The sequence below is a fragment of the Papio anubis genome, chromosome 12, assembly GCF_008728515.1.
Source record: "Papio anubis isolate 15944 chromosome 12, Panubis1.0, whole genome shotgun sequence".
Lineage (NCBI taxonomy): Eukaryota > Metazoa > Chordata > Mammalia > Primates > Cercopithecidae > Papio > Papio anubis.
Genome location: NC_044987.1, coordinates 49,842,597 through 49,862,670, shown reverse-complemented (window position 1 = coordinate 49,862,670; position 20,074 = coordinate 49,842,597). Strand labels below are relative to the sequence as shown.

General features: G+C 36.1%; 1 protein-coding gene across 20 annotated transcripts in view; it reads right to left on the bottom strand.

The window, feature by feature from the left end:
- DLG2 (discs large MAGUK scaffold protein 2) overlaps window positions 1–20,074 on the bottom strand; it is a 2,166,350-nt gene that overhangs the window by 804,249 nt on the left and 1,342,027 nt on the right. For 3 of the 20 annotated variants that reach the window (XM_009187041.4, XM_017949257.3, XM_017949259.3), the window contains exon 1: window positions 6,167–6,317. The exons of the other annotated variants lie outside the window; for them this stretch is intronic. In XM_009187041.4, coding sequence (XP_009185305.2) covers window positions 6,167–6,271 — 105 coding nt within the window. In that variant the 5' untranslated portion in view covers window positions 6,272–6,317. Of the gene's footprint in view, window positions 1–6,166; window positions 6,318–20,074 lie in introns of those variants that run through there. 20 annotated transcript variants of the gene reach the window in all.

Sequence of the window (20,074 nt, the reverse complement as noted above, 5' to 3'; positions counted from 1 at the left end):
GCTGACCTCAACATATGATGGTTCAAACTATACATCCAGGGACCAGAGAGGCAGAGTCGGTGGATGTGATGCTGGAGCTCAGGAGACAGAGTTTAAGAATTTACTTGAGGCAAGAAGGATAATTTCCTCATTATCATTTCATTGTTGCCTAAATTCTCCCTTCTTAAGTATTCATCATTCCATCTGTGCAGATTTACTTACTGAACATACTTAAGACACCACACTTGGCACTGCAGAAAGTAGGAAGAGGAGAAGTGCATAGTCTTGCCCTGCAAGGAATTCATAGTGTCATGTGGAAATAAAAGAAACCTCCCAAATGCTTATAATCCAAAGCAGAAAAAAATGCACGAGAGAAATAGGGACAAAGTCCCATGACAGGCATGAAGAAAGGCAGATGGGATTATGGTTACAAGACCTAAGTTCTCTCCTTGTCTTACTGGCCACATGATTTTAAACAAGGTACTTAACCCCACTGATCCTCTAAAATGTAGATAGTAACAATGGGTCATTTCATGTTGGTATTGTGATGACTGCATACAAAAGTATAGATTAAAGCAGTTGGTAAGAAGTTTCCCTATTCTTATTTTTCCTCAGAGGGGTGTTAATCAGGGTTGAAGTAAGGAGGGAGAAGGCATGCCTTTTAGTTATTAGGCAAAAGGGAAGGCTTGTGGAAGGGGATAGGAGTTAAGTCCTGAAGGATACAACTTCACTTTGAAGACCAGTGTTCTCAGTTGATTTGTCTGTCTTCTCTTCAATTCTGTCCCACCTCTTCTAGTAGCACTGTATCCTATCCCTGTACCACTAGTCACTAACTGACCCCTATCTTAAAGTTCTGTGGCTGTGAGAATAGAAATCCACTTGCACTGGCTTAAGCAAAATTTGGAAGTTGTTGTCAGGCTAAAAGGACAAGAAGCACAGCAAGGCAGGCTGCCTGGTAAACTGGAACTAAGAACTGGGAGTTTTGGGGGACCCAGAAAGTCACAGTCCAGCCTATCTTACCTCATTTCTCTCAGTCTCTTTCTTTGAGACCATATCGTTTCTCATCTGCTTTTCTTTTTCTACATTTCTTTCAATCTTTCACATCTGTGCACAAACATTCTCTGCTTCTCCATGGATATATCCTCAATTCTAGGCACCATTGTCAACCTGTAGGTCAGGCCACAGGTAGCAGGGATAATTAAGCCAGGTTTCTGAAAATCATTTCTTTCTTAACTTGAGGTTCTCTTCTGAGGCTCCAGTGCCTTTGTCTGTGGGCCTGAATTATTCAGTGTTGTTTTTATGATTTACCTGTATAATTCCTGACCTTAAATATGACCCAGCTCTCATCCTGGTTGTTCTGGCCTTGCTTCTTCTGTAATGTTCAAAGTGTCAGATCACGAGTTGGAGAAAGTTAGTAACATATTCTCATTTCATACTGCTCTTTCATGCCTTAGTGCCTTTGTTCCAGTTTTTAAACTTTCACCTCCCTCATCTTGTAAACCCCTATTTCAAAACTGTCTCAAGACTCTTCTCCTTTTTCCAGCCTTCCTTGATTATCTTTCCTTTCCATCCCAAGCAGATGGATCACTCTTTCCTTGCTGCATTTACCATGGTTTGCACATCTTTTAATTGCTGCTCCTAATCACACTGCAATACAGTTATCTTGGTTTTAGTGTTTTCTTCTTACTCTAGTGAGCTGATTAAGAAAATGGGCTCTGAGGTTGGATCACTGAGTTCAAGGACCAATCATTCCATTTATTAACTACGTGACTTCATCTCTTTTTTACGCTTTGTAAAATGGAGATGATGGTACCTACATCAGAAGTTGTTGACAGAATTGAGATAATACATGTAAAATGCTTGGAAGAGTGCATGATATGAAATTGGTGCTCAGTAAATATTAACTATTACTTTTTAAACTGCGAGTACCTAGTACAGGGTGTGGCAAGCAGGATGTGTTCATTGTTTGCTGGATAAATGAATTGTATTTAAAAACTACAGCATATTTGGGAGGATGTTTTATTTCTTTTGTTTGTAGTGACGGAAAACGTACCTACTGTTGCTACACTTTCTGATAATTGATGTGTATCTGTGTATGTATACATGCAATATTGAATTGCAATTGTGAGAAACACTATAAACAACTTGTCTAAGATAGCATTCAAGTATGCAATAGAGATATATGTGTAACTGTTTATTTAATGTCTGTCCCCACCACTAGAAGGTAAATGCTCCCAGGGCAAGATTTGACCGTGTCCTATTTATTATTAGATGTTCCAGGCATATCTTAATTTCTGACACATAAAAGGTATTTAATAAGCATTGGTTGAATGGATGAACACATGGAAAAATGGACTGTATTTACACAATTAACAAGTGCCTTTTCTGTTTCCTCCACTTGGAATGTCCTCTTCTTCCATCATTACTGAATGTCAACATTCTGTTTAACCTTCAAACCTAGCTGAGATAGCCTTCCATGAAGCTTGCCCCTTCTCTGAATTCTTGTGGTAATTCATAGACACTTAGGGTACTCTACATTTTGCATATAGTATTACAGTGATTTGCAAATCAATTTGAAAATTTTGGGGGGCAGAATTCCAATCAGGGGTTCTCCTGATTTATACATGTTTACATCTCTCCCAATGCTTAATCAGCTGCATAACCTTCACATTAGGGTCAGAATAAGTTTTTCTGAGATGAATGAATGAATTAATAGTATTGCAACTGCTTTTTGACTGACAGAAGCCCCAAGTCTAGCAGCAAGATGAGCATAAGAATTGTACTTACGACCCACTGATCCCCATATGAATGTTTTTATCAAATCCGGATAAGATTACTAGCAGTATAAGGAAAACCAAATTTGCACATTGCATCAAGAGATATTAGGGCACCATTTGGTAATACTATCTCTCTTACAAAGTGATGATGTCACAAATAAGTTTTAAGTTTACTTTTGGGCACTTGTCCTGTCTAGAATAGTATCTGACACATAGTAGGGGCTCCAGAAAATGTGAGTGAACTGATTGAACTAACAAATGAATAAAAACACAGGCAAGTCTCTATAAAAAGAACTACTAATTATGAGGCTTTTTAAAAATAAGCATATCTACTCATTTGAATAAAATTGCAAACCCTTTGATTTGCCTAATATCCAAAAATACTGACTGCCTAGAAGAATGCCCTTATGCCCCTAATGATGGAACCAATTTAAAATATTTCATGAGACCTTTTTATAATTCATGCATTTAGTAAATATTTAGGAGCTTACATTCTCCAGACACTTAGGCTAAAAGATAAGAAAAGTTCTGTGTTGCTGTTTTGCACTTGTGGCTCTTGGATCCAGCAGATGAACTTGCTTGAGACTCCAGATTTTACTTCCATCTTGTCACTCTAGGGCAGGATCTAATATGTGAAATCAAATCCTGAAACTTTGAGGGACTTTGTAGTTTGGTTTCCTTCTTCTCTGAAGACGTTTTGTGCAGCACTATCCAGGTGTCAGTTGCTTTAAGGTTCCTTTCACCAATATGAATTTTATATGGGAGGTTCCCTGGGGGCAGATTATATAATGACTTGAGATTTTATGTCAGGTTTATTGTTAGTTCACAGAACTACACTGACTGAGAAACCAGTTGTGATCCATAGCTTATGGTGTGTGAGTGAGATGATCCAGACCATCTAGGTGGCTCTGCATTATAATGATGTGTTAGGAATCCACACTCACAGTAGATGCACAGAAGAGCATTTACTTGCTTATGACCTTTTCAGGTCAGTTCTGCTAAGATCAACGACATCAATATGTGACTATACTTTATACACATTGTTCATTTTCAAGTATTTGATTTAAAAGAGAACAAGGTTTATTTTAAAGGAAGCAATTACTTGAGCCCTATATTTGTCATTTATTTAATATAATAAACTCAGCATGATAGGGTATGTATACTTTAGGATTTATTAGGACACTGTAAACAATGAAGTGTATCTAATGATTCCATACAAGTGTAAATACATGTGTGTACCTGAAATATATATCATTGAGTTAAAAAGTGCATAAAGCAGGGAATAAATAGAGTACTTTTTCTGCTGACAAATAAATAAATTGAGGGTGAGTTTATAAAGAGTTATTCTTAACTGATAATATTTTTAATAATGACGATATTTTCTAAAAGAAGCTCTCATGAAATTGTGATGATATAATCATATATTTAATAAAGACTTGGAAGATGCTTGAGATACTGTCAAATTCCCAATATGTTCTGAAAAGATTTAGAGCAGTCAAAAATAAAGCAAACCTGAATGATAATTTGGGCATGATTTTATGCATGTGTGAAGTAGGGAAAACTGGAAACATATACTGGAATCAATGAAAGAATAGCCCATGAATTATGGGAATTGAATCCAAGGTTATCTGGACCCACAGAGGTCTATTCCATGTATTAACACATCCCTGCCCCTACCACTACACCACCACAATGCTATAGTCAAGGTTTCTGAGTTTTCTCCAGATGGGCTTTAGTAGAAATAATTCTATGAGATCAGTAAAGACAAAGCTAATAATGAAAAATGTCAAGCATTAATTGGAAATTGGAGACTCTTGTTGGTTGATTTAGTCATTCCTCATTCCTCACATGCTCAACAAGCACTCTTTATGTGCCAGGCGCTGTGCTAGACACTGGGAATAGATGCACTTCAATGTTTAAAGAGTTCAAGACAAGACAACAAGAACACAAACTAATAAATGTTAGTTCCTTTCTCCAACTTACTTTCCTATTCACAATTACCCCAAAAGTTACAATATAATTAGAGAGACTGAGAGGAAAATGCTTAAGAATAAAATGTTAGGTGATAAATCAGAGGTGCACACAAGAAATCAAGAAGGGGGAAGATAACCCGGCATGGCCAGGGATGGCTCTGTGAGAGAGGAAATACTTGAGCTTCACAAGGAATATCACACTTTGATAATAACAACAACAGCAACAACAACAACAACAACAAAAAAAAAAAAAAAAAAAAAAAGGAAGAGAAGTGTCATAAAGATAAGAGAAGCAAACTATACTTTCTAGATTCTAGTTCAAAGCAGGATCCTTATAACAATATGATTTAGAGAGTTTCCCACTATTAGTTTTTTAGTCTTCTTACAAAAATTATATGAGCTTTATGTCTTTAATAGTCAGGATCAACTTCCTGTGATCCGAGTAAAATATAGTGGTTCAATTAGAAAAGCTTCAAATATAGCCCAGTGTTTGTGACATTTAGGTGATTTCCAAGTTACAGAGAAAAATATGATGGCATCTAACTTGAGTCACTTGAAAATAACGTGAACTTCAAGGAAGATTTATTCCAACTATTGAAAGAAGCATATCTCTTGAGTTCTGTCAGAAAAAATGTTTTTCTTGAGAGAGTACCAAATAAATTTTAGCAGAGATTTTTTTTAAGAATCTTCTCTCATAGCTAATTGGTGATCTCAATTCTTCAAAGTAGATCTAATGAAAATAATTGAATATTTTAATATTCTTCTTGGTAGTCCTATTTACCTTATCTCAGCCTATCAAATGTAGCCAGCCTGATTCCTCTGGTTAAATAAATTATAAGTACAAACATTATTTCTCCAAAATAAAACACAATGACACTGATTCACTAATTCACTTTATATAGCTATACACGACTTCTGTCGGACATTTTTACAAAATCTAAATATTGCATCACTACTTTACTAAAGAAGCAATTATACTTTTCAAGATAACTTTTTTGGTGGGTTTTACTTGGAGTAAAGAATAGCAATTTTGGTTTCTTGATCTATATATCAAACCTAACTGCAAAAGATATTCAAGTAGCTCTGGGGGAACCAATGGGGAAATAAACATTGCAGTTTATTTCAAACATTAATATATGGAATATTAATATTGTTTCCTTTCTTTAGTACATGCCACTATTAGAAACTACTGTCTTCAGTGGGATGAGTTTGAATGGACCACTGTTTATTCTTTCTCACTGATTAATGTTTGGACATATTAAGAATTAGGAATTCATACAGAGAAAAACCATATATTTAGCCTGAACGAGAACTACAGAGAAAATAACCATGGTCATCAAATGTACAGAATACATACATTTCTCTATAGATACAACAGGAGAAAAAGGAAAAATAAATAAAAGAATCCCTAGGAAAATAAAAGAAAATTTTCCTTACCGGAATAAATGCATGTTGCATAGCTTGTTCACATTGTTTTAAAGAAGCAATAGTATCCCACAAAAGCTGGTAATTCTCAGCCCGAGAAGCACTTGGCCGTTGCATAGCGAAAGCTGGTAACACTCAAACTGAGCTCATAGAACCCAGTTGAAGAGGGAAAAAAAAAAAAAAAAAAAAAAAAAAAAAACCCTGCAGATCTGTTACATAAACTTCTTAATTAGATCTGCTACACAAACTGCTATCTTAAGACTTAAAAAAAAAGTTAATCAGAACATTTCTTTTGGGGGATAACTGGGCATGACTTGAACAGAGACAGATGTTTTCATTGGGAAGAATTTTCATTCCCACACTTGTGAAAAGCAATCCCATCAGTGTTCTCCTGTCTTCACACGGGTCTGGTGAAACGGCATATACCATAAGTGTGTGGGGGGAAAGAAGTAGGAAGAAGAGAGATGTGAAAAAATATTCCTACCAGAAGATTTGGGTGGCAGGTCATGGAGGCAGAATTTAAGTAGCTTGTGAAAAGTAGTAACATTGAAGGGAGTAGGTTATATACACATGTCTATGTACATATACAGATGTCTGCACTTGTCTGCTGTGTGAGAAATACAACTATATACATGCATACTCACAGTGTCATTTAATATCTCCAACTCTCCTCTCAGTTTAGTTAAGAGTTAGATGTGACATATTCTTCACCTACAGAGTATTACTGCCTTAATGGCACTATAAGTTGTTTATCTGGGATTATCTCTAAAGACAAGCCAGAAGGTATCTTAAAATGTAAGAGTAATTAGAAGAACTTTATGTTGCCTATGTATTGAAGAAAAGTCACTTTTATTCCTTAGTCTAGATAAAATTTACATAGATAATAAAAGGAGAATCGTGTCTTTAAATGTTCTCGGGAAATGAGAGTAGGCTGGAATGTGTTAATTCCAAAGAAATATGCGTGTGCACTTTTGACAACAAAAAAGGCTCATATAAGCATGAAATAAAATATGAACAGAATTTAGGGACATATTCTCAATTCCCTTCACCAAGGACGGTACCCACACAGGGAGGTGAGGCTCCACCAGTACCTAATGTCACTGTAGGATTGCTGAGCTAGGAGGTAAGGCATCTTGGAAGGTGATTCTCAGAGCCCTTGAAAGTTCCAAAAGAATCTGTACTCTAAGGACTGGTTCCACAGTCAACAATGGTGATATTTATTCAAGCATTTGAAGAGGTAAGAGGCAAAAGGAGAGAAATTCACAGCATAATAAATTATGCATTTAATTGACCTAGAAAATCCAAGGAAGACCAAACAAGGTACAAATTGTAGAAAACAGTTTGGTAACATACACGAAATATTTTCCCTGTATTATTTTTGGAAGAGCAGCACGATTTGGGTTACCTAGTTTTCCTGCATTTGTACCCTGATGATGGTGGATTGGTTCATACTAATGCCCTTGTAGTGTTAAAGTCTCAAAGGCTGACACCAGGGAAGTTTTCCTCTTACCTTCATTACTTTTCAATTTTGAACTGAAGGAATGAAAAGTAGAACTGATCTTTCAAAATCTTTACCTAATTTGTAAATTTTACCTAATTTGTAGGGAAATTGTTTTTCCTTAATACTTCATGAGTACACACCATAAGGCTATTGCCATTAGACAGTTTGTTTTTCAATATCAATTCAACCAATTTCTCTTTTTCTCATTCATGGTGTTCTTCTGTTCAGCTCACACCCACAGTCCCTCCTCTGCCTTCATTCCTGCCCTTATAGTCTCCCATCTGCCCCAACCACATGCTGCTTCTCCATGCATTGTCGACCAGTCAGCCCACAACTTTCAGAAAATATTCCTTCACTAGTAAGTGTTCTGAATTTCTCAGGAAACAACAGGAAAATAAAAAGTTGTCTTTTAAGTTACCTTCCAAAATCCCAGTCAATCCTCTCCGAAATTCTTAAGCAAATGTTTATCATTATTCCAGACCCCGCTTGCTGGATCTTCTAGGCTTTTCCCACCTCCTGTTTATCAGGTTCCTTTTTCTTTCCCTTAAAGAGCATCTCCTAAAAATTCTCTTCTCTTTAGTTTTTTGGGGAAAAAAAAGGTAAAGAACTCGTAGTCTTTGTGTGTGGAAACACTGTTTTAAAAAGTGCCCTTTGAATCTTGCATTCATTCATTTATTCATTTATCCAACAAACATATCAGTCATCTCCCATGTGCCATATATATATATATAATTTTTTTTTTTTTCTTGAGACTAAGTCTCGCTCTGTCTCCCGGGCTGCAGTGCAGTGGCACAATCTCTGCTTGCTGCAAGCTCCGCCTCCCGGGTTCAGGCCATTCTCCTGCCTCAGCCTCCCGAGTAGCTGGGACCACAGGCTCCCGCCACCACGCCCGGCTAATTGTTTTGTATTTTCAGTAGAGACGTGGTTTCACCATGTTAGCCAGGATGGTCTTGATCCCCTGACCTCGTGATCTGCCTGCCTTGGCCTCCCAAAGTGCTGGGATTACAGGCATGAGCCACCGCGCCCAGCCGTGCTATAATTTTTGATGGTACTTTGGACAAAAGGATATATCGGATGTTGCCTCTACCTTTAAGGAGAGTCTAATAGAAGGGATGGCAAATCAGCACAAATAACAAAAAGGCAAGTTTAAAGAAGTGTAAGTGCCATAAAAGAGGTAGCATAAACTATTTAGAAAGCAAAGGAAGAGAAGAGATAATATCCATGGTGGAAATTAGGGCAGCATCATGGAAGACTTAGCACTTTGCTAGAGCTTGTTGTTAGGGTAGTATTTGGTCAGACAGATATAGGGGAAATTCTGAGAAAGGAAAGGTACAGCAAAGGTACAGGGTGGGAAAGGCTTCATTGATTATTGTTTTGGAAGAAACATGACACCAAGAAAAAAATTGTAAATCAATGACTACCCAGCTTAAAATTCAGATTTAGACCAAATTTGAGCTTATTCTTGATTGAAAACTAATAGCTTGCTATTCTTGATGCTAACCAATATTACGTTTAACCAACTCACAGATAATTCATGTTCATAAATTCAGTGAAAATCTTCTTAAACCTCTTGAGGTGATAAGTTCTATGTGTTTATTCCTCACTGTTTGAAATAGGCACATTGATATATGTTCGGAGGCCCTAGGTGGCTCAATCATTTAGGTTATATTACTGAATTATTACTTTTCATTAAGCATATATTATGTGTTTTGCATTCCTGCCCACTTTCATAAGTTCTAAACTTCTTACTTTCTAAGTTCAAGTGGGTTCCACTATAAATCAAATATTTACCTTATCAAATATTTTACTTAGTTCAATTTGACTCAGTTTAGCAAACATTTATTGAGCTCTACTATGTGCCAAGAACTGTGCTAGAAATAGAGAACACAAAGATAAATGTAATATTATGTCAATCCTCTGTTTCTTTTCCACTACCACTCAGTGTGCAACTGTCTCTGCCCACAAGTGGAGCATATGTATTTTCTTCCTGTTAGCACAATGCTTGATAAATAATTGCTACCATTTTTTCCGTTAAACACTCAGTCACTAGGCTACATGTCTATCACATCTAAATATGTCACGATGCTCTAACTTATACTGCAGACCTCAGAATACCTAACGGTACTTTTGTATGGTGGGATTGCCATACATTGAGTGCTTTCTGCTGGTGAATGGTTTAAATGTAACTTCATGACAATTGCACTTCCAGTAAAAATAGAGTAACAGGGCCTGGGTTTTCATTCCCACCTAAAGTGACAACAACAACAACAAAAGTACAAAATATAGGAAAGAATGGGCTTCAAGAATGCACATGAGACAACAAAAAACAATGGATGCAGAGAGAAAAGAAACAAACAAGGTGGGCTCTGATATTCCAGAGAGGAGGAATCCAGTTGTGGCCAGAGGACTTGCTGAGTTGAGAAGACAGAATTGGTTTGCTGGGAAGATCAAGGCAGCAAGTAGAAACAGAAAAATCTACAATTATAACTGGAGATATCAACAGCTTTCTCTAAATAGTTAATAGAACAAAGAGAAATTTTGTAAAGATAGGGAAGACTTGTATAATACTAGGCATCAATTTGAGTTAATAAACTTTTATGGAATATTTTATTCAACAACAGCAAAATATACACATTTTGAAGGGCTCAAATAGTCTTTGCCAAGATAGAACATATTTTGAACTTGAAATCAAATTTTCATAAATTTAAAAAGATTCATGTCATGGGAAATATAATCTCTGGCCATAATAGGATTAAGTTGAAAATCAATAACAGAACAATCTCTGGAAACTCTCAAAATACTAAGAAAATAAATGACACAATTCTAAATAGCTCATTGGTTAAAGAAAAAAAAAGCTAAAAATGAGAATACATTTTGAACTGAATGAACATAAACTACAATATATTGAATTTGTTGGATTCCCTTAAAGCAGTAATTAAGGAAACATACATATCACTACATGCTTATATTTGAAAGAATTTAGTGTCAAATTACTGACTTCAGCTTCCATCTTTCGCAACCAGAAAAAAATATAGCAAATTAAATCCGAAGTATGCAGATGAAAGGAAATAAAAAATATCGGCACAGAGCATAGAGGAAAATCAATGAAAACAAAAGCTAGTTCTTTGAGAATATCAATAAAATTGATAACACTCTAGCAAGACTAGTAGGAGAAACAAATTATCAAAATCAAGATGGAGGAAGATGACATCCCTGCCAACCCTACAAACATGAAAGAGCTAATAAGGAAATCTTTGTGTATGTATGTATGTATTTATGTATTAATTCTTACAGACAGTGCAATGTTACGATCATGACTCACTGAAGACTCGAAATCCTGGCTTCAGGAAGTCCTCTGGCCTCAACCTCCTGAGTAGCTGGGACCACACGACTGGGTTTTTTTTTTTTTTTTTTTTTTTGAGACAGGGTCTCACTTTGCTGCCCAGGCTGGTCCTGAACTCCTGGCTTCAAGCAATCCAAGCAATCCTCCAGCTTCAGTTTCTCAAAATGCTAGGATTAGAAAACATGAGCCACTGTACCTGGGAGAGAAAATCTTATAAACAAGTTTTTGCCCCCAAAATTTGATACCTTAGATGAAATGGACAAATTCCTTGAAAGATGCAAACTAATCAAGAAGAAATAAGTACTCTACACAGTCACTTTATAAAATATTAAAGATATTTGTAATTAAAATCATCCCACAAAGAGAATTCCGGGCACAGATGGCTTCACTGATAAATTTCTCTAAATATTTTAAAGAAAGAAATAATAACAATTCTATACAAAATTTTTCAGAGAACTCAAGAGGAACAAATACTTTCTAGATCATTTTTTTCTTGAGGCCAGCATTACCCTAATCCCAAACCAGATGAAGATATTACAAGAAAAGCTAATATCAATAAACTCTCATGAATATAGATGCAAAAATTCTAAAAAAATTTTTTTAGCAAATTTAATCCAACAATATATAAAAAAGATAATGCATCATGACCAAGTAAGCTTTACACTGGGAGTACAAAATTGATTTAACATTTACAAATGAACCAATGAAATGTATTGTTTTTTTCCTGAAAATTAAATAATGAATTTATTCATATGTGGAACAGCTCAACATCAATTATTTTCACAAATTGTAATTATGAGACTATAAACATTATTTTATTTATTTAATTATACTTTAAGATCTGGGTACACGTGCAGAACATGCAGGTTTGTTACACAGATATACATGTGCCATGGTGGATTGCTGTACCCATCAACCCATCACTAAAACACCAAAAGCAATGGCAACAAAAGCCAAAAGAGACCAATGGGATCTAATTAAACTAAAGAGCTTCTGCACAGCAAAAGATACTACCATCAGAGTGAACAGACAATCTACAGAATGGGAGAAAATTTTTGCAATCTATCCATCTGACAAAGGGCTAATATCCAGAACCTACAAAGAATTTAAACCAATTTACAAGAAGAAAACAAACAATCCCATCAAAAAGTGGGTGAAGGATATGAACATACACTTCTCAAAAGAAGACATTTATGCAGCCAACAAACATAGGAAAAAAAGGTCATATCACTGGTCATTAGCGAAACGCAAATCTAAACCACAATGAGATACCCTCTCAAGACAGTTAGAATGGTGATATTAAAAAGTCAGGAAACAACAGATGCCAGAAAGAATGTGGAGAAGTAGGAACACTTTTACACTGTTGGTGGGAGTGTAAATTAATTCAACCATTGTGGAAGACAGTGTGGTGATACCTCAAGGATCTAGAACTAGAAATATCATTTGACCCAGCAATCCCATTACTGGGTATACACCCAAAGGATTGTAAGTCATTCTACTATAAAGACACATGCACATGTATGTTTATTGAAGCACTGTTCACAATAACAAAGACTTGGAACCAACCTAAATGTCCATCAGTGATAGATTGAATAAAGAAAATGTGGCACATATACACCATGGAATACTATGCAGCCATATAAAAGGACGAGTTCATGTCCTTTGCACGGACATGAATGAAACTGGAAACCATCATTCTCAGCAAACTAACACAAGAACAGAAAACCAAGCACCACATGTTCTCACTCATAAGTGAGAGTTGAATAATGAGAACGAATGGACACAGGGAGGGGAACATCACACACTGGGACCTGTTGGCGGGTGGGGGGCTAGGGGAGGGATAGCATTAGGAGAATTTATTAACTTCTTATAAAGAAACAAAACAAACTAACAACTTAGGATTATCTTAGTAGGCACAGAGAGAGCATTTTACAAAATCCAGTATCTATTTCTGGTTTTAACTAAAAACTCTTAGGACAAGACAAGTATGTCCCTTCTCACCACTTATATTCAACATTGTCTGAAAGGTTCCAAACCGTGTAAGAAGGCAAGAAAAATAAATACAGTTTGGAAACAAAGAAATAAAAATGCTTTTATTATACATGACACAATTATGTGTGGAAAATCTCATGAATTCTAAAGAAATGCTAGTAGAATCGTTAGCAAATTTAACAAGGTTGTAGAACACAAGATTAATATTCAAAGATCAATGGTATCTCTACATACTAGCAATACATACATAGAAATTAAAGTAAAAATAATGCAATTTATGATAAATTTTTGAAATATTAACTACTTAGGGATAAACCTGATTTTTTTCTTTTTTTTTCTTTTCTTTCTTTTTTTTTTTTTTTGAGACAGAGTCACTCTCTATCACCCAAGCAACCCTCCCTCCCAGGTTCAAGCAATTCTTGTGCCTCAGCCTCCTGAATAGCTGGAACTATAGGCGCACGCCATCACGCCCAGCTAATTTTTGTACTTTTTGTAGTGACAGGGTTTCGCCATGTTGGCCAGGCTGGCCTCAAACTCCTGACCTCAGGTGGTCTGCCTGCCTCAGACTCCCAAATTTTGCTGGGATTATATAAAACTGATTTTTAAAGTGTGCAAGACATGTACACTGAAAACTACAAAAAGAAAAAAGAAGATGCAATATTGTTAAGATATCATGCTCTGAAAACTGATTTGTAGAGTCAATGCAATCCCAATCAGAATCTCAGTGGGAGTTTATTTAGAGAAATTAACGAGCATACTCTAAAATCATATAGAAAATCAAAAAATATATAGTAGCCAAAATAACTTAAAAATGAAATTGAAAAAAGAAAATATCTGATTTCTAGAATTGTTATAAAGCTAAAGTAGTCAAGACAGTGTGGCATTGGCATAAAGATCGGCAAATATATCAATGGAACAGAATAGTGACTACCAGGGTTGAACCATACATCTAGAGACAACTGATTTTTAATGAAGGTACAAAGGAAACTTAATGAAGGAAAGATAATATTTTCAATAAATGATGCAGGAACAATTGGTTATCCATATGAGAAACAGCAAACTTTGATTCACACCTCTTGTTACATATTAACTCAAAGTGGATTATATACTTAGATGCAAAACCTAAATAAGGCATCTAAAGGAAAACATGAGAGAAGATCTTTATGACCTTGGGTTAGGTAGAATACAAAAAGCTAAATCTGTAAATGAACAAACTGATAAATCAGACGTCATTAAAATTAAATTTTTCTGTGCTTTAAAAAGTTTTGTTAATAAAATAAAAAAGACAAGCTACAGAATGAAAGGAGATATTTACAAATTATACATCTCATAAAGGACTTGTTTCTAAAATAAACAAATAACTCTTAAAATTCAATCAGAAAAAAAATCCCCCAAAAATGAGCCAAAGATTTGAACAGACCCTTCACTAGTGAAGATACAGGTATCAAATAAGCATCTGAAAAGATAATCAACATCATGAATTGTTAGAGAAATGAAAATTAAAACCCCAGTAATATACTACCACATACCTATTAAATGGTTAATATTTAAAAAGATTGACCATATCAAGTGTTGTTGATGATGTGGAAGACTGGAACTCTCATACGCTGCTGATGAGAATATAAAAAATGGTACAACCCCTTTGGAAAAAGGTCAGTATTTTTTTCTTAAGTTAAACATGTACCTACCCTGGGATTTAATGATTCTACTCCTAGGCATTTACTGAGGATAAATAAAAGCACATGTCTATTTAAAGACTTTTATACAAATATTCATAGCACCTTTATTTGTAATAGCCAAAAGCTTGAAATAACATCAACAGATGAATAGATTAAACAATTGTGATATTTGCATGCAACAGAATAGTGTTCAGCAATAAAAAAGAATGAACTATTGATACATGAAAAAAATATGGATTAATCTTTAAAAAATCATGTTGAGTGAAAGAGGACAAACAAAAAGAGTACATACTATATGATCTCACTTATATAAAATTCTAGAAGATGCAATTTAATATATAAAGACAGAAAGGAGAGTAATAGTTGACTGGGAATGGGGAGGTAGAGCAGGTAGGGTAAGGTAGTTGGAGGGAGGGATTACAAAAGTCTGGAGGGATTACAAAAAGGCATGAAGAAATTTGCAGAGGATGATGGATATGCTTATTATCTTGAATTGGTGGTTTCATATGTGAAAACTTATCAAACTGTACCTCATTGAAGCTATTTACATTTTTTTAAGTTTCTAGAGAAACCATCAGAAAGTCTCATACTCCTGGGGCTTATCGTAAGTGATAAGCACTCATCATTTAATGTTGTAATCTTGCAGTTCAATCTGTCGCCTTGGAGAGGGGTTGGGGAAGATAAAAAAGCTTAGAAAGCAATGACCTTCCAGCAGGAAGGGAAGCAGAGGACAGGGATAAGTTTAAGCAGAAGAAAAGACCAAGACTTTAACATCCAGGACCTTACTTCTAGTTATGGTTCTTGCTTTAATTTAGCTGTAAGATCTTGGTTCAGTCATTTTGCTTTGACATACTTCAGTGACTCAATTTCAAAATGAAAGGATTAGATGCAACCATTTCTCAAGTTCTTTCAGAGCCATAATTCAATGATCTATAAATATATTTTAATCATCAACAATCCCATTTTCCTCACAACTCAGCACTTATAGGTATGGCCTTAAATTTAGCAGAACTACTTCATATAATTTTGAAGTATGTACTGTCATATATGCTGGTAATTTCTCTCCTGTAATAGAGTAAACTCTCTGGAGGGTGAGGTCCTCTATCCTAAAATTTCTAGTTTCCCCATAGTATTTAATGTTCAGAGCCTACACCATTGTAATATTGACATTATCATTGACAGTAAAATTATAACAATTCATATCTATCATTTTACTGCTTAAAAAGCTACTTTCCCACATGGCATCCCCATGAAGGTCTTATTCGTAATACACAGATAGAGAAATAGGTTCACAGAGGCTAAAGTAACTGGCTTAACCACTAACTAGCCTTGTGACCATGGCCAAGTTCCACAGTGTCTGTAAAACAGAGCCTGTGAGGTAACAGTACTTATCTCATAGGACTGTTGAGGATTAAATGAGTTAATATTGATAAAACTTTAGAGCAGAGCCTGGCACATAGTAAGCACTATTATTAGTGTTTATGAAATTAATTTAACTTTATTGATTTATTTAACAAGAAAGAATTAATAGATCTAAGATTAGATTCACATCTTTTGGTTCTTAGTCCAATATACATTTGACCAATGATCAGTAATTATATAAGATAATTGTAGATTCACCTTTCCTAACCATCATTACACCCTAGTCTAAAGGATGTAACCTCCTAGTTTTCTTCCTCCCTGAAGGCTATTTGCTTCCTTTTCCTTCATAGTATTTACTTTTAAATTTTCTTCCTCCTCCACTAAATTGTAAGCTCAGAGAGCAGAAGCCAATGTACAGCCAGCTCCAGCACAGTACCTAGAATATAGGACTCTTTCAGGGTTTGCTTGATATTATTACTATTAATAGGGGTTAAATAGATAAAAACTAATTAAAATTTCAAAAATATATGTTAGTATATTTACTAGGATTTTCTGTATTTACAAACATCTATGGTGAATTCAGCCATGACTCAAAACAAAAACAAAAACAAAACAAAACAACAACAACAAAGAAACGGGCCAAGTGCGGCAGCTCACACCTGTAATCCCAGCACTTTGGGAGGTCGAGGCAGATGGATTACCTGAGGTCTGAGACCAGCCTGACCAATGTGGAGAAACCTGGTCTCTACTAAAAATAACAAAATTAGTCTGGCGTGGTGGTGCATGCTTGTAATCCCAGCTACCCCAGAGGTTGAGGCAGGAGAATCACTGGAACCCAGGAGGCAGAGGTTGCTGTGAGCCAAGATTGCACCATTGAACTCCAGCCTGGGCAACAAGAGTGCAACTGTCTTAAAAAAAAAAAAAAAGAAATCAATCCTGGCATCTGATCCATTTTTTCCTATTTGAGAGAGTGACACCTTGATGGGCAAGACTCACATGACTGTGCCATGGCAAAATGGCAAATGCCATATTTTATAGGGGGAATTATATGACCTGTGGTGTACTGAAGTCCATATAATATAAAATTGTGCTACATATTCAATCATTCAGTCATGCCTCAAACCTGCTTAAGAGATGCAAGCCATCGTATTACAGTGGCATTCTGCACACACTGCAGTCTCTGGAATAATATGCCCAGTACTATAAGGGAGAGAAAGCAAGCGACCTGAGAGAAGCTGACTGAAGTAGGTAGGACCCCAGGTCTTGTTTGAACACAGTTCTGCAGAATGCTAGATCACAGCATGTTCAACTTCAGACCAGAGTCAAGCCAGGGCTAACCTGGATAGAACCATGAGGCAGATGAAGTGTGTCTTCACCATCTTCTTTCCTGTCAAGAGCCCTCAGCCATTCTCCACTGGACTTTCTTGGCAGAAGGAAAGCTACTTGAACTCAATTGTAGGGCAGTATTAAGAATTTAATATGCCTCTTGCCCTACTTGCTTTCTTGACTCTTTTTGAGGCCAGGTGTTAATCATATTCATCAGTTTGTTCTCAGCCTCTAGTGCATTGCCTGGCATATAACAAAGGGCACCAAAGGTTTCTTAAATAAATAGATGGACGTAAAAAATGTTTCACTTGATGCTGATGAAAGGAATTCTTTATATTTGCAGAGCATGTTTTGATTGACAAAACACATTTACAACTAAGACTTCTCTGTTACTTTTCACCTCCCTATTTACACATGTAAACGTTATTATGTCAGTGGCTCCCTTGTTTATTTTTGGCTCAGATTTCTCTCCTAAATTGAATATCCTGTTGCTTGCTGGTCATCTCTGCTCAGGTATCTCACAGATCTCTCAGATTTAACAGCTCTGAAAGCTGAGCTTTCATCTTCCTTCTTCCCTCCTCAAATCTGCTTCTCTTTGAACTTTCTCATCCAGTAAATCCCAGCTCTGCCCACTCCATTTCTCAAGTCAAATCTCAGGACCATTCACATCCACTTCGTCAAGACCCTCTGATGGAATAATTTGGTCCTGTCTGTCACCAGGGTCAGCTTGTGCCATCTCCCCCTTCTCTGTGACCTAGCCCCACAGGCCCTCTTCTATTATTTAGGATATAATAAATCCCATTCTCATGTTGGTTCCTATGCAAATGCCAATTCTTCTGCCTCAAATCTTCTCCCACCTGTTCTCCAGAATTCTCTCCCACTTATCATTTAAATCTTAGCTTCACTGTGCATTGTAGGAGGCTTACCAGATCCCTGTCCTCTATTTGCTAAATGCCAGTAATCCTTCCTTCCCCCAGATGTGAAAACTAAATAGGTCTCCAGACATGACCTATGGCCCCCCAAGGGAAACAAAACTATGCCAGTTGAGCACTACTGCCCTATACCTTACTCAGGACATCCTGTTATAGCTTTTCATGGAACCCAGTCTGTAAGCCTCTTTTGTGACTTTTGTGTGATGTTTACATTACATAACTGAATTACTTCATTATGGATGAAAACTAGTTCTTCTGCTTACAATGTATCATCTATATATAGTGTCCAGCATGAGTAGGTACTCAATAAATATTCGTTGGATAAATGAATGAATTTCATTCTCATACAAACCCTATGGAATATGCACAGCCAGAATTAGCAACCCTATTTCTAAATTGAGGTAGAAGATACACTGAATGGTTCAATGAGAGGCCCCTGAATCACATCATCAATAAATGGTAGACCAAGGAATCCATTAACCTAGGCTTTATCACTCTCAATTCCTCTTACCAGCATGTATCCTTTTACTGCCATTACCATGTTTTTAACCTTCTCAGATTACTTCATCTGCTTTCTCTTCCAAGTGCTTTATTATGTGTTGTCCTTGTAGTCCACAGTAATATACACCTAGCTCTAAATCAAGGGCTGAAAAGCTCAGACATTACAGTGGCTTCCAGTGATGCTCCACTCTGCTGCTTTTAAAAACTCACAGCATATTAAATATAAGAGAGGTGGTTAGGGCTTCTCATGTTGCAATAGGAGTGCAAGGGGGTAAAAAATGTCAATAGTTCTATTGAGTAAATTTATTTTTATCATACACTTAGCTCAGCCTTGTGGTCCACTCTAGTAAACAGACTGAAGAAAACTAATCACAGGACAGGTTAAGATACTCTAATCTTAATGAAGCCATTGCAATATTGCTAACCAGATTATGGAATAACTTTTAAAGATGCCTGGCTAAAATTATCCTTTATTTTCATGTTGCTTAAGTATGGCCAAGCAGAAAAATCTCAACTGAAAATGAAAATTCTCTTAAATGGTACTTACAGCATGCTAATGTGCTTCTATGTTCCAAGGTTTTGAATAACAAGATCTATATGGCATGCTTAATTTTTTCCCTCAAATAAACTGTTTTTGAATAGCCTAAGGGCCACAATGGTCAACAAGTGTCTGAGTGAGGACAGGGCATGCTGTTGAGAGGTAAATTTGACTCAGAGATGTCCCTGAGCCATGGAGAGGAGCTGTGTTGGTGGGCTTTGTAATGTCAGAATCCCTTTAGTGTTACCAAAGGGTTGACGCCTAAGCTTTCCTATCTCTCTGCAGAGGCAGACAGGAGAGTTAAGAGTACAAGATCTGGAGGCCAACTTTCCAGGTTAGAATCCTAGTTTCAATGTTTTTTAAATGTCTGATCTTGATCAGATTACTCTAGACTTTGGGCCTCAGTTTCCTCATATGTAAAGTGGGTTTGATAATGGTGTTTATGTCATATAATTGTTGTGGGAGATTAAATGAGTCGATTCATGCATCCAGCATAAAATAAGTACCAAATAATAATTGCTACCTATTATCTGTCTTCTTTATATATACATACTTCTATTTCTGTGTACATAAAAGTATTTGGTGTTTTATTAAGCTCTGTCCATATCCCAGATTTTATCATCTCACTAATTCACAAGCACCTTGAGGGCCTAACCACCAATGCATTTTCATCATCATAAAAGTACCACATTTGATTCTTACAACAATCCTATGAGGTTGGGATGGTTATATCCATTTTACAGATA